The sequence below is a fragment of the Heteronotia binoei genome, chromosome 17 (assembly GCF_032191835.1).
Source record: "Heteronotia binoei isolate CCM8104 ecotype False Entrance Well chromosome 17, APGP_CSIRO_Hbin_v1, whole genome shotgun sequence".
NCBI classification, from domain to species: Eukaryota; Metazoa; Chordata; class Lepidosauria; order Squamata; family Gekkonidae; genus Heteronotia; species Heteronotia binoei.
In genome coordinates, this window is record NC_083239.1 from 4,005,147 (window position 1) to 4,023,831 (window position 18,685).

Consider the following 18,685-nt stretch of genomic DNA (forward strand, 5'->3'; position numbering starts at 1 on the left):
TGGCTATCTTAGCCAAATGACTGGAAGGTATCGACTTGAGGGATGCCTCTACATGACCTTACATCAGGGGTCATTTTGTAGAAAAATAGGTGGTGGAGCTCATCCAGGGATTGTTATGCAGCTGCAATACTATTCAATGGACAAGGAGGTGGAACTCTCAGAAGGAGGTGGAACTCTTAGAAAGGTTCAGGGGCTGCGCTCCTGTGAGCTCCCACTGAATCAGAGGCCTGCCCTACATCAATCATTAAAGAGAGTACTTACGCTGAGGAATGACAAGTATGAGATTCCACGGGAATTCAAAACAAGAGAATTGTATTCTTTTGGTATTCCCTGCTATGATGTTCAACTGAATCACCGATTGTCCTTAAGTGTTTATAATAAACAGTTAAAGGATTATACACACCTTCGATTGCTACTAAATCCCATTCCAAGTCTTTCTGCTTCTGTTTTGTTTTTACCAGTCACATTCAGTTTTTCTTTTTTCATCTGAATTTCAAGATCTTTGTACATCAGTTGTAAAGATGACACACTAGAAAACAAATCAAGCGTCATTTATAGATGAGACGAGGATAGAGGTATATAAGAAACCACAAAAGCTTTCCTTATCAGCCCAGCAATGGCAGTGAGCAACTGGAGTGGGTCTTCTAACGTTTATGATGTTTTTAAAATGAATTATGCTGGGACTGCATGCAACCTCCCTGAGACTTTTGTCATGTGGCAAAAGCAGATGACTGAATCAATCTCCTTTTCTATGCCCTTGCCGAGGAATGGCTTAAGTAAACATATATACACAGTCAAATATGCCATAAGAAGGAGAGTGCCCAAGATAACAGGAGAGCTTTCCCAAAGGATGGCTAGATCTATAAAAAGGAATGAAAAGATGTATGGTAATGCCACCAAGAATAGTGACAATTCAATGTACAGACTAGCGGCATGGATGTAGTATGAAGAAGGGATGAGTCTTTGGACCTGAGACTGTTAGGCAACAGGACGTTTTTACTGTTAGGCAACAGTGAGTTTTTATTGAAGCTTCTTCATGGCATCTAAATGGCAAAAGACAGGAGGCATTAATGTTACTAGCCCATTAACACTACTTTACACATTAGATGGCCAACACACACACGTTTAAGGAGGGGGTAAATAATCCATTCACAGATCTAAAGCTGTGTTTTCACTTAAAATCATGATTACACTCCCCAATACACAAAACATGTTCCCTGCGAATAATTCAAGGGTACTGGGTCATCTCTGAAGAGGTGCCCAAAGAAGTCCTCCTGCTTTTCCAGGCTCAGTGGCTGATGAAGATAGCAGCAGAACTCTCCTATCAATGACCTGCAGGAATTCGAAGTGGACCTGGTACTTCCATAGCTCCCTTATGGAGAGATGGAACAGAAACCATTTGGGACGGATGCATGAGAAAAACACCAACACAATCAAAGTCCTCTCTGGACACTTCTTTGTAATGACCTTCAGCCTGACTTACATAAATTATTGATACAAGAAAATGAAAAATACACATCAATAATATGTCACAAATACATTAGTCCAGTGCAATATTTGGATAACAGAAGTACACACACAAAAAAATCAACACCGTGCATACAGTTGAAAAATCATGCATGATCAAATGACATGACTCTACTGATATTTTCTTATTATCATTAATAGCTGGATTCACTTTTACACTTAATTATGTTCACTATACTCTATCAAATCTCTTACAGTGAAACACACAACTAGAAAATGTATGATAACTGACACACAAAAAAAAGATCCACCAGCAAAGTATCTTTGCACATTTGATACTTTAAACCTCACTAGATAATAAAAGTTAAAAAGAAGCTGATGGAAGCATTAGTAAGAATAATCTCATTTAAAGATTTTTGCAGTAAAAATTCCCTTCTTGAAGCCGTGCAAATATGCTGCAAAAAGTTTCACTTTGTCAACATGCATTTTGATTTCTCAATCACAGACCAAAACCACACTTACTTTTAATCTCTCTCTGACAGCATTAATAAAATCAAGAAAATCAGAACAGTATGTTTCTGGCAGGCGAGGTGCAACGCTTTGTAAATCACCTTGAGGATCAGAAATACTAGAAGTATAATAAACAAAAAATTTGGAAAGGAGTATAAGGAAGTTACCAGCAATAAACTCCTAAGGTGATATCGTGGGTTTTTAAAATTACAGCAGAAATGAATCATGTCATCATCTAATAATTATTTTAAAAAGTCAAGTCAAGTTATAATGCAGTCACAATTCAAAAACGGTGAACTGTGGCATGGTGTTTTATTTGAATGCAGCATCTCTCAAAGCACTTGACTTTAGTTGGGGTGGTCTGCGAGACACTGTGAAATAAATAGAAGCCTAAGGGTTCTCTGCCCACACAGAAGGGCTGAGATTCTCCCTGGAATGTAGTAATGGAATAGACCAGGTGGTCAAACTTAATACAAGAGCCACATGGAATAAACATCAAATGTTTGAGAGCTGCAAGGAAGGAAGGGAGGAATTTAATTTAATTTTTGGATTTATATCCCACCCCATCCCACAAGTGGGCTCAAGGCGGCTTACAACAGTAAAATCAAAGAGAGTTAAAATAATATCATAAAACAAGCATTTAAAAATCTGGAGCAGCACAATAAACAATTTTACAGATATAGGCAGCAAAACCACCCAATAGCATGTGGCTGATGACTAACAGCAGGACATAAACACCATAATGGTGAAATGCTGGGGGAAGTGATGACTTTCAAAGGATGCCCGCTGGATTAATTAAAAGCCTGGCAGAAGAACTCTGTTTTATAGGCCCTGCAAAATCTCGATAAGACCTGCAGGGCCCGGATCTACAGCGGGAGCTCATTCCATCAGGTAGGGGCCCGGACCAAAAAGGCCCTGGCCCTCATTGAAGCCAGCCGGGAATCCTTAGGACCAGGGACCATGAGAAGATGTTGAGTAGCAGACCTCAGAACCTGGGGGGGGCTCATATGGGGAGAGGCAGTCCCGAAGATATGCAGGCCCCCTGGCTGTAAAGGGCCTTAAAGGTAAGGACCAATATCTTGAACTGGATCCAGAGGTAGCCAGTGCAGTTTGTGCAGCACCAGATGCATCCGCACCCACATAATAATAATCATCATCATCTTTAATTTGTATCCCGCCCTCCCCGCTGGAGCAGGCTCAGGGCGGCTCACATGGCATAACATAGTATGCTACATTTCAACAATTTCAACAATTGGGGGAGGGACGGTGGCTCAGTGGCAGAGCATCTGCTTGGGAAGCAGAAGGTCCCAGGTTCAATCCCCGGCATCTCCAACTCAAAAGGGTCCAGGCAAATAGGTGTGAAAAACCTCAGCTTGAGACCCTGGAGAGCAGGGGAGGGACGGTGGCTCAGTGGTAGAGCATCTGCTTGGGAAGCAGAAGGTCCCAGGTTCAATCCCCGGCATCTCCAAAAAAGGGTCCAGGCAAATAGGTGTGAAAAACCTCAGCTTGAGGCCCTGGAGAGCAGGGGAGGGACGGTGGCTCAGTGGTAGAGCCTCTGCTTGGGAAGCAGAAGGTCCCAGGTTCAATCCCCGGCATCTCCAAAAAAGGGTCCAGGCAAATAGGTGTGAAAAACCTCAGCTTGAGACCCTGGAGAGCCGCTGCCAGTCTGAGAAGACAATACTGACTTTGATGAACCAAGGGTCTGGTTCAGTATAAGGCAGCTTCATATGTTCAAGGTATATACAAAAACATATTACAGATCATATAAAGATATTATTATCCTACATTAAAACCACCAAATTAATTTGGTGCGAAGATCTCAGTGTTGACCATCTTACACTTGTTCCGTGGCGACGGTATTTCTTCTACAGTAAATTTCATATTAAGTAAAAGCCCGCTGGAAGAGGGTAGTCTTGCCGGCCCCGCGGCTCCGCAAGGCCTGAACCTCCTCCGGTAATTGGTTTCACCAGTGGGGAACTGTAAATGAGAAGGCCCTGGCGACTTTCAGTTTGGACTCCTTCGACCCGGGGACTGCCAAAAGATTTTGAGAGCCAGATCACAGTACCCTCTGGGGAATATATGGGGAGAGACGGTCCCTAAGGTAGACATATAGGGCTTTAAAGGTGATAACCAGCACCTTGTAACGAATCTGGTACACTACTGGCAGCCAGTGCAGTTCCCTCAGCCTCGGCTGTATGTGCTCCCACCTAGGGAGCCCCAACAGTAGCCTGGCTGCGGCGTTCTGCACTAGCTGCAGTTTCCGGGTTCGGCACAAGGGCAGCCCCATGTAGAGTGCATTACAGTAGTCTAACTTCGAGGTGACCGTTGCATGGATCACTGTTGCCAGATCGTCGCGCTCCAGGAAGGGAGCCAACTGCCTCGCCTGCCTAAGATGAAAAAAGGCGGATTTAGCAGTGGCTGCTATCTGGGCCTCCACTTACAAGGCAGGCTCCAGCAGCACCCCCAAGCTCTTGACCTTGCGCGCCATTTTCAATGGCACACCGACAAAGGCTGGTAGGGGAATTTCCCCTCCCAGACCACCACGACTTAGGCAAAGAACCTCAGTCTTCGCTGGATTCAACTTCAATCTACTCAGCCTGAGCCATCCTGCCACAGCTTGCAACGCCAGGTCCAAATTTTCTGGGACGCACTCAGGCCGTCCATCCATCAGTAGATAGAGTTGGGTGTCACCAGCATACTGGTGACAACCCAACCCATACCTCTGGGCAATCTGGGCAAGGGGGCGCATGTGGATGCTAAATAACATCGGGGAGAACACCGCCCCCTGTGGCACTCCACAATTAAGTGGGTGCCTCTGGGACAGTTCACCCCCAATCGCCACCCTTTGTCCCCGACCATCAAGGAAAGAGGAAAGCCGCTGCAAGGCCAACCCCCAATACCAGCAACTGGGCTTCTGCGTTCCGCACCTGCTGGAGTTTCCAGAGCAGGAACAAGGGAAGCTCCACACAGAGAGAGTTACAATAGTCTAATCTGGAAGGCAGGCAGGCAGGCAAAGAGATGGGGGAAGGAGAGGTGGAAAGAAAGCCACTTTAACTTTAAATGTATTCTCTAAGCTGCTGGCTTGGTTTGGAGAAATGATTTAAAGAGAGACAGCTGACAGGGCGGTGAGGGCTTCGAGAGCCACACAATATGTGTGAAAGAGCCAGTTTTGCCACACCCATACCAACAAAGCAAACCTGTTAAAACCTTGGATTGTTAAAAAGTGTGTATGTGTATGGACGTGTGCACACTACAAAGTAATGGCACCCTTAAGTTGCTGAATTTTTCGGGAACAGAATTCCATAAAAGTAGTTGTGTTACTCTGCTGCAGCAAAAATAAAAGTAGCATTTCCAGAATAAGCTTCTGGGGATTAAAGACCACTTTGTCAAATGCAACACAGTAATTTAATTAAATTATTCCATGGCAGTGTGTGAAGTATGGCCAGGAGATCCTAAAATTGTCTGACAGCACAAAATTCTAGCTCTTTTTCTGTTATTCCGAGCTAGACTGATTTTTAAGGTAAGAGATGTTCCAGAGACGGTTTGCCATTGCCTTGCCTTTGTGTCATGCCCCCGGTATTCCCTGGAGGTCACCCATTCAGATACTAGCCAGAGCCAACACTGCTTAGCTTCTGAGATCTGATGAGACTGAGCTAGCCTGGGCTATCTAGGCCAGGGGAGATCCAACACAATGGATCCTCACAAGGCACACATAGAAAAAAAATAAGTAGCGAAGTCAAGGGCCCACGAACTGCAAGGGACCTCCAGGGTCATCTAGTCCAACACCCGGCACAATGCAGGAAATTCACAAATACCGCCCCCCCCCATTTCATAGGATACGCACTGCAATCCGCATTGTTCAGAACGAAATGTAGTTATGTAAAGCTCAAGCTGTGCAGACGACCACTTGAAGAACAACATATGAACATATGAAGCTGCCTTATACTGAATCAGACCCTCGGTCCATCAAAGTCAGTATTGTCTTCTCAGACTGGCAGCGATTCTCCAGGGTCTCCAGCTGAGGTTTTTCACACCTATTTGCCTGGACCCTTTTTTGGAGATGCCAGGGATTGAACCTGGGACCTTCTGCTTCCCAAGCAGATGCTCTACCACTGAGCCACTGTCCCTCCCCTGCTCTCCAGGGTCTCAAGCTGAGGTTTTTCACACCATTTTGCCTGTACCCTTTTTTGGAGATGCCGGGGATTGAACCTGGGACCTTCTGCTTCCCAAGCAGATGCTCTACCACTGAGCCACCATCCCTCCCCAAGCATATGAACATCTGAAGCTGCCTTCTACTGAATCAGACCCTCCTTGGTCCATCAAAGTCAGTATTGTCTCCTCAGACTGGCAGCGGCTCTCCAGGGTCTCAAGCTGAGGTTTTTCACACCTATTTGCCTGGACCCTTTTTTGGCAATGCCAGGGATTGAACCTGGGACCTTCTGCTTCCCAAGCAGATGCTCTGCCACTGAGCCACCGTCCCTCCCCTGCTCTCCAGGGTCTCAAGCTGAGGTTTTTCACAACTATTTGCCTGGACCCTTTTTTGGAGGTGCCGGGGATTGAACCTGGGACCTTCTGCTTCCCAAGCAGATGCTCTGCCACTGAGCCACCGTCCCCCCCCTAAGTTAGAAGCATGCAATCTGTTTTTTCTTGCTGTGGTCTTTGTGCCTCACATGGAACAGAACAGCAAACTGGCATTTCAGGAGAGTGGAACAAAGAGTTTAAGGATATGCTGAAATGCCTTTCAACCCAGACATGTCATGGTTTAACACAGTTGGGCTTGCGCTCTTTACAGGCCTCAGCCGTTAAAAAGTGCCTTCTGCTTGCTGGTGAGGACAAGCAAAAGAGGAATAGATATGACTCGCTTCCCAAGTACGAAGCCAGCCAGCTCTTTAGAAATGCAAGCCACCCTAGCCAAGAAAAGGTTAAAGGGCACAAGGTCCCACCTAAACCCTGGTGATACCCTAGTTTATAGAGCTGTAAGGCGACACAAGAAAGAGCAGACCTTCCTCTTGAACAGAAAGAGAAAGAGGCAGTAGGGCAGTTGGGGAGGGAATAAAACCCCCGTACATGAAGGTGTCGTTTTGCCATTCAGAATTAAGCAGTCTGCATTTTATTGCATACTTTGCTACACCTGGACTCCACCTTGAGTACGTGTTTGTTGAGACCACAGGAAGAAAGGCCCAGCTACTGAAACCAACGTAATAGATGTTGTAAGAGCTGATCCTTGCTTGGGCAGCTGTGAGGGTTTAGAGGATTGCATATTATCGCATTTTGCTTTTCTTCAAGTTCAGTTCATAGTTTATTTTGATATAAGAGGAGTAATAATAAGACTAAAGATATAAAATAAAGGGCAGTGTGATGGTCTTGAGACAACGAGTGCTGATTGTGTGGGGATGGAAAGATGGCGTCTTCCTCTACTAAGGAGGTTACTGCATATCCCACATGCTAGAAGGCAACATTTAGCTATTTTATTAGTTATCTCCTGGGAGGAATCTGCAAGGAGGACAGAAATGTAAAGTTATTCAGATCTTCCTGGTAGAGTTGACAGGATTGGGACTATATCCTAAAACCAAATGCCACAGAATAGGCAGTGCGGAACACGGTCAATAGACTCTACTTTCTTTGCAGAGCTGCTGAGGAAGTGGGATATGATGTTATCTGCCTGCCAGGAGGGCTGAGGGTAGTGTTAAAGTGTGCAAGGGTAAAATTTCTCTGACATCTGGATATCTTGAGGACTCTAAAACAATCTGCTGGTTGGAAGCATATGGTATGCAGCGGAATATTTCTATATTTCTGTATCTGTGTCCTATTTGATTGTAGGGCATGATCTCAGAGCTGCTCTTTAATTATTTCTTTTGCTTTTTGGCACCCAAGATGTAATAGGGGAAGGGAGAGGCTATGCTTCTGGATTTTCCCCTCAATTGCTCTTTGGCAGGTTGAATGGTGGCTATCAGCAAAGATCAAGGGTGCTAGACCCACTGGACTGAAGATGAGTTTTAGCCATTAAATGTGAGTAGCTGCATATGAGCCTTCAACAGAACCAGTCCAGTCTCTAATCTAAGAAGGGCATTTGAGATACATTGCGGGACTCCAAGGACTGATTGTAGGAATTTGGATTGTGCTGCTTCCAATAAGCGTATTTCTTTGTTAATACAGATGTGGGGACCATACAGGAGCTGGGAGACAACCTTTCATTGGAAGACATTAATTGCTGCAGGAATAAAGGCTCATAAGAACATAAGAGAAGCCATGTTGGATCAGGTCAATGGCCCATCCAGTCCAACACTCTGGATCACACAGTGGCCAAAAATTTATATATATATATATAAATTGTGTGTATATACACACATACCCACACACTGTGGCTAAAAGCCACTGATGGACCTCTGCTCCATATTTTTATCTAACCCCCTCTTGAAGCTGGCTATGCTTGTAGCCGCCACCACCTCCTGTGGCAGTGAATTCCACATGTTAACACCCTTTGGGTGAAGAAGTACCTCCTTTTATCCATTCTAACCCGACTGCTCAGCAATTTCATTGAATGCCCACGAGTTCTTGTATTGTGAGAAAGGGAGAAAAGTACTTCTTTCTCTACCTTCTCCATCCCATGCATAATCTTGTAAACCTCTATCAGGTCACCCCGCAGTCGACATTTTGTCATGGGTGCTGGGGACCCTGCAGAGGAAGTTGAGTCTGACGAGGAAACTGTGCCCCTGCCACCTGCACCAGTGCCCCTGCCTCCTGCTGGAGAAGACCCCAGCCCCCCTGCCTCGCCCTCTCGGGTGGCTCGTGTGCGTGACCGCCTCCGTCAGGACCTCAGGGATCGGAGGAGGGCGGCACGCTCACAAGCAAGACGCTCCCTGAGCCCTGAGTTCTGAGAGGATTCTGGCCCTCCTAAGAGCAAGGATGCTTGAGTTATGACAGGATCCTGGCTGCCTCCCTGAGCCAGCAATTTGCCCAAACGGGCAACAGCCAGCAGAGGGCTATATAGCTGTGGGCTTTGGGAGGAGGCTTTGTGGAAGCAACTAGTCATCTCCCTGACATCCTAGCATCCACTCCGGCTTGACTTTGGTTCCTGACTCCCTGACTTTGGCTTTTGACTTCTGGACTCCCTGACCTCGGCTTCTGGACCTCGGACCTGCGATACTTGTACACTGATTGGGATTTGGCGCCTCGGACCCTCCTGCTTACTGGCTACAGACCTCGGACTGCCTCTGGACTTTGCCTGACCCGGCCCCAGCCGTGACACATTTCTCCAAGCTAGAGCCCCAAGCGTTTTAACCTTTCTTCATAGGGAAAGTGTTCCAAACCTGTAATCATTCTAGTTGCCCTTTTCTGCACTTTTTCCAATGCTATAATATCCTTTTTGAGGTGCGGTGACCAGAATTGCACACAGTATTCCAAATGAGACCGCACCATCGATTTATACAGGGGCATTATGATACTGGCTGATTTGTTTTCAATTCCCTTTGTGAAGTAGAATATCAGAATGGCAGAAGATGCTCTGTGGGCAGTCTCTGTGGCATGCAGTGCCTGAGCTCTCCAATGTCCAGATGACTGGAAGACGATACCAAGGCATTTAAAGGTTTTTGTTTGTTAAGTGTTATGGCCCTCGATTTGCCATCTATGGATACAAAGTTGTTGGGTTTTTTTTTAAAAAAATGATATTTTTTTTTCTTTTTTGCTAGTTTATTGCCAGCTGCTCCTCTTTGCAGTATGTAGTGAAGGCTCTCCTAAGGCCCATTTGTGAATGGAATAGGATGACAATATCGTCTGTATAGCAAAGTAGATATCATTTTATCAGCAAGCTTCAGCAAAGATTTCTTAGATGTTACACCAAGGAGTTGATATTGTAGTTTAAAAGTAGAGGGGCCAGGATACAACCCTGCTTGACTCCGTTGTCAAGTGTGATCTTATTGGAGGGATGGCCTTGCAGGCTGCATATTACTTTTAAGACGTTTCCTTCATGCAGGGAACGGGTGACAACATAGAGTGATAAGAACATAAGAACATAAGAGAAGCCATGTTGGATCAGGCCAATGGCCCATCAAGTCCAACACTCTGTGTCACACAGTGGCAGAAAATTTTATATACACACATACACTGTGGCTAATAGCCACTGATGGACCTGTGCTCCATATTTTTATCTAAACCGTTCTTGAAGGTGGCTATACTTGTGGTTATACTTGGTCTATTGGTCTTTGGTCTATTGAGGAGTTCTCAAAGCTTTGCCCAGAGCCTCTTCCTAGAGATGCCGTCAAATGCTCCTTTGAAATCCACAAAAACAGTGTAGAGAGCTCCATTTGGCTTAGAGCTGTATGTCTCCACTAGATGATGCATATTCCATAGAGCTGGAATGGCCAGCTCTGAAATCGGCTTGGTTGTCCCATCAGAATGTTTTCTTGCTCTAGTCAGTCAAGGAGTTTCCGGTATGAGTATCTTGAGTATAATTTGCTTAGAACACTAAGGAGACTGATAGGTCAGTAGCTGATGGGGTCCAATTTTTCTCCTTTCTTGTATATTGAAATGATAACAGAAAGGCCCCAGTCTGAGGGTATGCAGGCTAATCAATTAATGTGAGTAAAGAGGGCAGTGAGCATTTGAGCCCACCAGTTGTGCTTCATTACCTCTGGAGTTCTGTCATATCCAGGAACCTTGATAGATTTCAATTGATTTGTTAGAGGTTTTTTACTTCTTTAGCTGTTATTAGTAGACATGGTAGGAGATTTTGTCATTGAATCTTCAGAGAAATGTGTAGGTCTGTTTTAGACAAATACAGCATGTGGAATTGTGGATGGAATAGGATGACAATATCATCTGTATAGTAAGGCAGGAATAGTTTTATCAGCAAGCTTTAGCAAAGATTTCTTAGATGTTGCACCAAGGAGTTGATACTGTAGTTACAAAAATGGAAGGGCCAGGATACAACCCTTCTTGACTCCTTTGTCAAGTGTGATCTTATTGGAAAGATGGCATTTAAAGCTGAGGAGTGGTACTGCAGGTTATCCCTGGGGGAACTGTATGGAGCTCAGTCCTGATTAAGTACCAAAAGGTTGCCAGGTTATTTGAGTTAGAGACTTGGATCACCTGGGTCCAAGAATCAATTTGTGTGCTTCATTTTTTCTCCACTATGGTACCAGGCAATGGGCATACAAAATATGGACCAAGTTTTAACTGTATTTAGACTCACTGCTCGCATCCTTTCTTAATGCATGTGGTTGTGGGTTGCAGGAGATTGCAGCTCCAGACTTGGACCAAAAGAGAGTTAAAAGAGTTATCAGCTCTCTTGGAGGCTCAACCTGCAATATTCAGTGTTAGGAATTTAATTGAGTGTTTAGGCCTTGATCCCAAGGTATTGGTTGATTGGGTATCAAATTCAACCTTTGCGTTAGTTTGTAAACTTTTTGCCCAGATGGTGGGAATGATAGAACTCCAGAGGTGATGAAGCGCAACTGGTGGGCTCAAATGCTTGCTGCCCTCTTTATCCATGTTAATTGATTAGCCTGCATACCCTCAGACTGGGGCCTTTCTGTTATCATTCCAATATACAAGAAAGGAGAAAACTGGACCCCACCAACTACTGACCAATCAGTCTCCTTAGTGTTCTTAGCTCCAAAATGCTGTGATTACAGCAAATGCCACTGACACAGCAGTTATGTCATACCAAAGGAAACCTCATGACTGCAATACCCAACCATTAAAGGAAAGCAAACAGAAGTCCTGGTTTGATGCAGATTGCCATGCAGCAAAAAAACCCAATCTAATGGTCAAATTCCAGCTAAGTGATGCATCCAGAATTCCTCCAGAGCTCAAAACCTTAAAGTAGCACTACAAAAAAAACCTTGATAGATAGCAGAGAAAGGGTGGTCCAAAACGAGAAACAAACCCTCCTGATTATAAACGTTCACCATCCTTGACTAGACAGAGAAGACAAAATTCAAACCCAACCCCAAAAAACTCATTTCTGAGTCCACAAAATATCAATAACTATCTGAGAGGAAAAAGGTGGGGGAAACTCCACATTGGCAAATAAGAAATCAAATCGCACTATTTATAACAGAAAATCATGTAAACAGAAGACACTGAGAAACCAAAAGAACAATTTTTAACTCTGAGCCAGTCATAGAGCCCCTGTCTGTTGGCCCTGAGGAAATGGAAAGGCTCCCTAAAGCTTTTTGCAATCTAAGAATACTCCTGAAGTTTAATAGTCCCAGAATTCTGACTATGCTTTTGTCCTTGCTCAGTCTACTGTATTTACACATGCTGTGTATGCTTTTAATTTTCTTAATACATTTCCTTTCATTTTCAGTGCGGTTCATCTCTCATGACACCTCTGTTCAGGGTCCACTGAAATGTTTACTAGCAAATAAAATCTGAGAAGTTACTTTAGCATCAAAAAGCTGCAATTGCCATTGGCCCAAAGAAGAAATATCTAAGGATAGTGCTTGAGTTTGTTTTAGCAATCTCCCATGCTGCATTAATATGAGGCTTCCAAGATAGACTGTGACTGAATGTCGCTTCCAGATACTTAAATTGGGTCACCCGTTCTATTTTCTCACCCATGACAGACCAGCGTTTCTGTCTACAGGAGGGCGGGTTTGAGAAGACCATTATTTTTGATTTATTATAGTTTTATTGACAGCCCCTCTTGAGAGCAACACCCTATACATGATTTTAGAATTTTCCAACCTCGACGAAAGGACTGTATAGTCTGCGTAAAGAAAAAAAAATGTCCCTGGCCGTATCAAACTGAACATGTTACATAGCAGAAAGATCCCGTAACAATTTATTTGAGAGGGGTTGCCAGTCTACAGTGGCCAAAAAGACACCTGCGGTTGAAGCAGCTTGAATGAAACCAAATCTTATTATTGCTATTGTATGCTGAAATTTTATCCCAACTAAATAAATCACACTTACAGTGGCTCCTCTCCTTCGCTTCTGACGCCGGCAAGTGCGTTTTCCTGTTCTTTCATTTTATCCACCGCTTGTGCTTGTTTTTCAATCTCATTAAAACTCTTGCTGCTCATTTTCTGGGCCCTCAAACCACATTTCTTGGCGCCAAACTTTAAGAAAAAATAGTTTTACTCTTACGTCAACTAGTTATTTTAAACAAAAATTGGAAGTACAAAGGTAATAAAAATACAGATATGTAAACAGGTCAAAATGCAAATATTCAGTCATTTTGAGCAAAACTGAAAACATTGTTCCAGTGACGAGAAAGAGAATGTGCATGAAGCCCCAGTTCAGATATTGTGATGGCTTGGTCACTGGGAACATAAAGCAGTCTAGTCTGCTCCCCCTCTCCTCATGCCAAACCTCTTATCCTCCTTGATTCATTGTAACCAAAGTTTTTTTGACGTCCAAAAATGGGGTTGCTCTTATCTGTAACCATTGTTCATTGAGTGTCTCCTGTGCAAGCACACATTGGGACTGCTTCCGAACAGGCCTGCTGTGGAAAATTCTATTCCAAAGCTACAAGTCCTCTAGAGAATGCTCCTTCTCCCTCTGGCCATTGAGACATCCCTTCTCTTCCCTAAGGATGGTCACATGGTACAAAGAAGGGGGTGCCCACTCACCTCAGTTCCACGTGAGCTGCCATGAAAGTCGGAAGAAAGAAGTCCTCTGAGAACCCACAGTGGGGCAGGTGGGTGGAATGTGTGCCTGCACAGAAGACATTCAATGAACAATTGTAAAGGGTAACAGCAACCCCATTTTCATCTTCAGTCTTCTGTGCAGTCCCCCATTGGGACCAAGCTAAAATGTACAAGGCAAGGTGAGGTTCTCGCCTTAATAAATCACTTTCAGGATAGCCTTGCCAACCTCAGTTTCTCATCCTTGCCTGAAGATCCAACTCATAATGTTTTGCAAAAGTCTCTGAAGATGACCCAGTAGCTCATCTGTAGATCTCCAACAGCAGAACACCTTGGGGCATCACAGCAGACGAAGCTTGGTAGAATGGATCCAAACATGTAGATGGGGGAGGGGGCAACCCTGCCTGCCTGTAACATATCTGGATAGTAGACAATCCACCAAGATATTGTCTGAGAGGTAACTGATTTGCCCTTGTTGCACCCCATGAATGAAATAAACAGATTAACACACATCTGAAATGGTTTAGTTCTCTTCAGGTAGAAAAGTAATGCTTTTCTAATGTATTGCATGGAACGTGCCCATCAGCCTCAGAATATGGTATAGGGGGAAAACAGGTAATACTGTGTCTTGCAACATGTAGAATGCAGAAACTACCTCAGGCAGAAACTCTAAACTGGGTCAAAGAACTACCCATTCAGCAAAAAACTTTTTAAAACGGTGGGTCAAAGCACAATGCAGCTATTTCACTGGCCCTCTGTATGAAGCTATGGTCGCCAAAAAACAGACTTTAAATGAAAAGAGGTCCAAAGGGCAGATGGCCAGTGATTCAAAAGGCTCCAACATAAGTTGTGAGAATACCAATGAAAGGGACCATTTTGTTATTGTAATGGACTGAAGCAGTCAGCCTGGGTGAACAGGGAACAGCTCACTCTGATTGGCTGAGCCGCAACCACGGATACCAAATGTATCAACTGCAAGGAGGCGTGCAGTAGGAGAAATCACCTCAGTTTAGTTCAGTCTTAGGTGTTCCTGGAGACAGAACTGATTTTAGAGTTTCTGTCTGTGAGAGTTATTTGGAAGAAGGAGCAAAACCAGACTTTATCTGTGAGGGAACTCTCTGAGTGGTAGCAGAGGGAAACTGAAGACTCTGCTGAGGAGATCTGTCAGAACTTCAGGGCAGACTCCTAGTTTAATTAAGAACACACCAACACACTAGGAGAGAGACTAGACTTGTGGCTGAGAAGAAATCCCAGGAGATAGACAAGGACACTAGCTGGGTGGGACTGAGACACACAGGATATAGGGGCTTGTGAGATAGCACTCAAGGGTGTGAGTCCTGAGGTATTACTTTAAGGTCTGGAGAGGAGGCAGCTGAGAGGTGATATGATCACCATCTTCAAGTACTTGAAGAGCTGTCATCTAGAGGATGGTGTGGAATTGTTTTCTGTGGCCCCAGAAGGTAGGACCAGAACCAGTGGTTTGTAATTAAATCAAAAGTGTTTCCGGCTCAATGTTAGGAAGAACTTCCTGTTAGAGCGATTCCTCAGTGGAACAGGCTTCCCCGGGAGGTGGTGGGCTCTCCTTCCTTCTAGATTTTTAAACAGAGGTTAGATGGCCATCTGACAGCTATGAAGACCCTGTGAATTTAGGGGGAGGTATTTGTGAGGTTCCTGTATTGTGCAGGGGGTTGGACTAGATGACCCTGGAGGTCCCTTCCAAATTTATGATTCTGTGATCTCTTTTCTCAACTAAAAATAACTTAGGATAAAGCCCAGGGAAGAAGTCGAATCTAGGACTTCCTGGACGTCTTCTTTCCCCAGCAGCTTGACAGGCTGTGTCACTAACTCAGGTAGTAAGTTAGCAATTGCCCCAGAGACTCTTTGAACCTAAACTCTAACCTACAATCCTGACTGACAACAGAGAGAACCTGTTTATTAATTGCAATAGTATTCCAAAAGTGCAAAATGGGATGTAGCTTGTCCCAAAAAAATAGGGACTAGTTCAGAACATTGGGATAGTCAGTTTAACGGTTTCCACAAATGACCCTGGAAGTCTTTTTGAAATAGGTGGTTGCTGGCCAGGTTTCAACTTTGACCCATTCCTTTTCCTAGAAGAGGGTGGAAAGGGAAAAGCTCAGAAGGATATGGAAAGCTGGGCAGGTTGGATGGAGCTGGTCTCTATAGTAAGCGTACCAAAACCTTGGAGCAGGTGGATGCTGCCTTTGTTAAGGAGAGGAGAATTGTGGATACCCCTCCCCCCCAAATAGTGGTGTTTGGTAAATCTTTTTTATTTGGGTCAGAGTTTCATCAGTATTTTCTGAGAAGAGCATGGTGCAATCAAAGAGTGAGTCCTCCACTCTACTCCTGGTCTCAATGGATTGGGTCATTGCGGGCAGACAGGAATGCCATCAAATCATCATAGCAGAAGCAATGGCCCTTATAACAAGAGTCAATGGAGTGGCAAGAAGCATTAATTCATTGTTTAGATAGCCTAATGGCCTCTGTGAGGAAAACCTTGGCAAGGTCCCTCTCGTCCCCAGGAAGAAATTCAAGGTAAGGAGGTATTTTCTGTCATAAAAACAGTTGGTAGGCTCCCATGATAGTCTGAAAATTGTAAATTCTTTAGAATTTACACAGCAGGGGAAGAGTAGACCTTGCACCTGCAAGTGTCCAGCTTTTCCCCTTCCTTGTCTGTTGGGAGTAGAATGAAAGGATGATGAGGCAGAATGAAATGACTGTTCTGAAGCTTTTCAGTTACCAAGGAGGAAGCGGGTGGATGAGTAGGAATGTGGCACCATCCTATTTAATCTTGTACAGATTCTCTGTGCATCTGGATGTGGCAGCTATAGAGGCAGATTTCTTCCAGATACCTGTATAAATATTGAAGTTCTCCAGCATGGGGAAAGCAACAGAGTTGGGTATTTCGGAACGTAACTAACAGAGGAGCTTGCTGTTGGGCTTCTGTTCTGTGGTAGTGATGTCAATCTCTAAGACCTGAGCCATTTTGGACATCTGTTCAGCATATAGCCTGAGGTCTTCATTAAATGAGATGGGTGTAGGGTCACCCACCTGTTCATCAGGTGATGGGTCCCACAGGATCTCAGAATTATAATCCAAATCCAACCTTCCCTCTTCATCCCCCTCACTGGAATCAAGGGTAGGAGCAGCTGTGCATGGTCTCAGTGGAGCCAACAGCATTGAGGAGGGATGACACCACCACTGGGAGTGGTAAGGATCATGATCAGAATGTGCACTCAGATCAGCCTTGTGGATAGGTAGGGGAAATGTTAACACAGATATGGCTGCCAGGGGAATGGAGAATAAGATTTGTGCAAGGCTATCAAATCTGAAGGATCTATATGGGTTGGTTTCTGAAGGATCTGTATGGGTTGGTTTCAGACTGGTAGCCAAGGAAAAGAAGGAAGGAAGTTCCGCATCCAGCACAGATTGAATTGGTAAAATGGAGGCTCATGGGGTCAGTGGATTGAGCAGTAGCAGCCATACAATCTTAGGCAGTCGCTGGGCTCAAGTCAAAGACTGGGCTCTGTTCTTGTGTTTGGACTTAGATCAACTCTTCTTAGCTGGAGACTTTGAAACACTTCTCTGAACCAAGGAAACTGGGGACAATTAACAATGTCAAGTCGGTTCAGAACGAGTAGCTGATGGAACCCATGCTGTCATGGATGAAGAAGTGGTCAGAGAGGCTGCCTCAGGAGGTTTATTAGAGGAGGTAAAAGCCTTTTCCCAGAGGGATGCCTGCAAATGAAAAGTCCTGTTGCTCCATGCTTTGGGGGTAAACTGCTAACAAATGTGGCAAGTACCCAAATTACGTTCCTCTCCAAGGCAAAGGTTATGCTAATCTGAGTGTAACATTCTGGTACCACATTTTGAACACTTCTTGAATACAGCCTTTTGGGCCATTAGGGATCAGAGGTCTAGGAGTAATGTCTAATTAGAATGAGGTTGGGAGCCAGGGCCACCCAGATCCCCCAAGAAAAACACCATGAGGTGAAGGAGAGCACAACTTTCCTTATCTGCCGGGGCATGCGGTAAAGCGACAAGTTCCAAGGGAGAAAAAACTATTTTCTTCTCTTTCTCTTTTCTTTCAGTTTTTTTTCTTTGAGTAAAACAATGTTATTATTCAGCAACATTAATCAATTGCTATCCAAATATAAACATCAGACTATTGCATCACATTTCCCATCTCCCTCTCCCCTTTCTGTGAATTCCCCGGTGCATTCTACTTAAAATATAGAAAGAATAAAAGGTAATATTAATCTTTTTAAAAACCTATTTTTAAAAAAGAACTTAGAACTATAATAAGATACAAATAAGAGCAAAATCACTTACTACTATTATTATCTACCTTAATTAATAATCCATTTATAGTATTATTATACTTAATTCTTAACATTGCCTATCTTAATTGTAATCCACTGGTCCCATACCTTATAAATGAAAAACATTATATATTCCTATATTTAACTATAACACTTAGTAGCACTTTACTTTAAAAAAAATTAACCATTATTAAAAATCCCCAAGTGTCCTTTCACCTTCCACTGTTTTTCAACATATTTTTGAAATTTCTCCCATTCCTTGTTAAATGTATCTATGTTGAGTTCTTTTAATATTCTAGTAAGCTTGTCCATTTCGCTCCATCTTTCAGTTTTTTTCAAGGAGGAGCGATGCTGGATAAAACCTTTCTCAACACTGGCAATAAAGGAACTGAGGTGAGTGGGCGCCCCTCTCCCTTGTGCCATGTGATTGTCCTTTGCGGGGGACGGGGGGCGGAAGAGATGTCTTACAGTGGTGGGAGGAAAGAGGAGTGTCCTCTAGAGGACTTTTAAGCTTTGGAACAGACTTTCCCATGGCAGGCCTGCTCAGAAGATGAAATCAGGGGACTTCCGGGCTTTGGTCATGGAGGATTGAACTGCTTCTCAGCCGAGGAGCAGATCAGATACTCTGTTCTGGGCAGAAAAGGTGATTGCAACACCTGCTGCCTACTTCTTCCAGGCAGGGAGAAGCCCAAGACATGCATGTTAAATTCTGAAGGGATTTACTTTGGCTGACGAGGAATTCCAGTGGGGTTCCTTTTTGGCTTTGAAGAGTCCCTG

At 44.2% G+C, this 18,685-nt stretch overlaps 1 protein-coding gene across 1 annotated transcript in view; it reads right to left on the reverse strand.

Moving 5' to 3' along the window:
• Positions 1 to 18,685, reverse strand: part of ARFGAP3 (ADP ribosylation factor GTPase activating protein 3) — a 79,602-nt gene that overhangs the window by 36,383 nt on the left and 24,534 nt on the right. Inside the window, exons 9-10 of the mRNA XM_060258502.1 lie at positions 12,895 to 13,040; positions 404 to 529 (exon numbers count right to left, since the gene is read on the reverse strand). Of these exons, the coding sequence (XP_060114485.1) occupies positions 404 to 529; positions 12,895 to 13,040 (272 nt within the window). The remainder of the gene's footprint in view (positions 1 to 403; positions 530 to 12,894; positions 13,041 to 18,685) is intronic.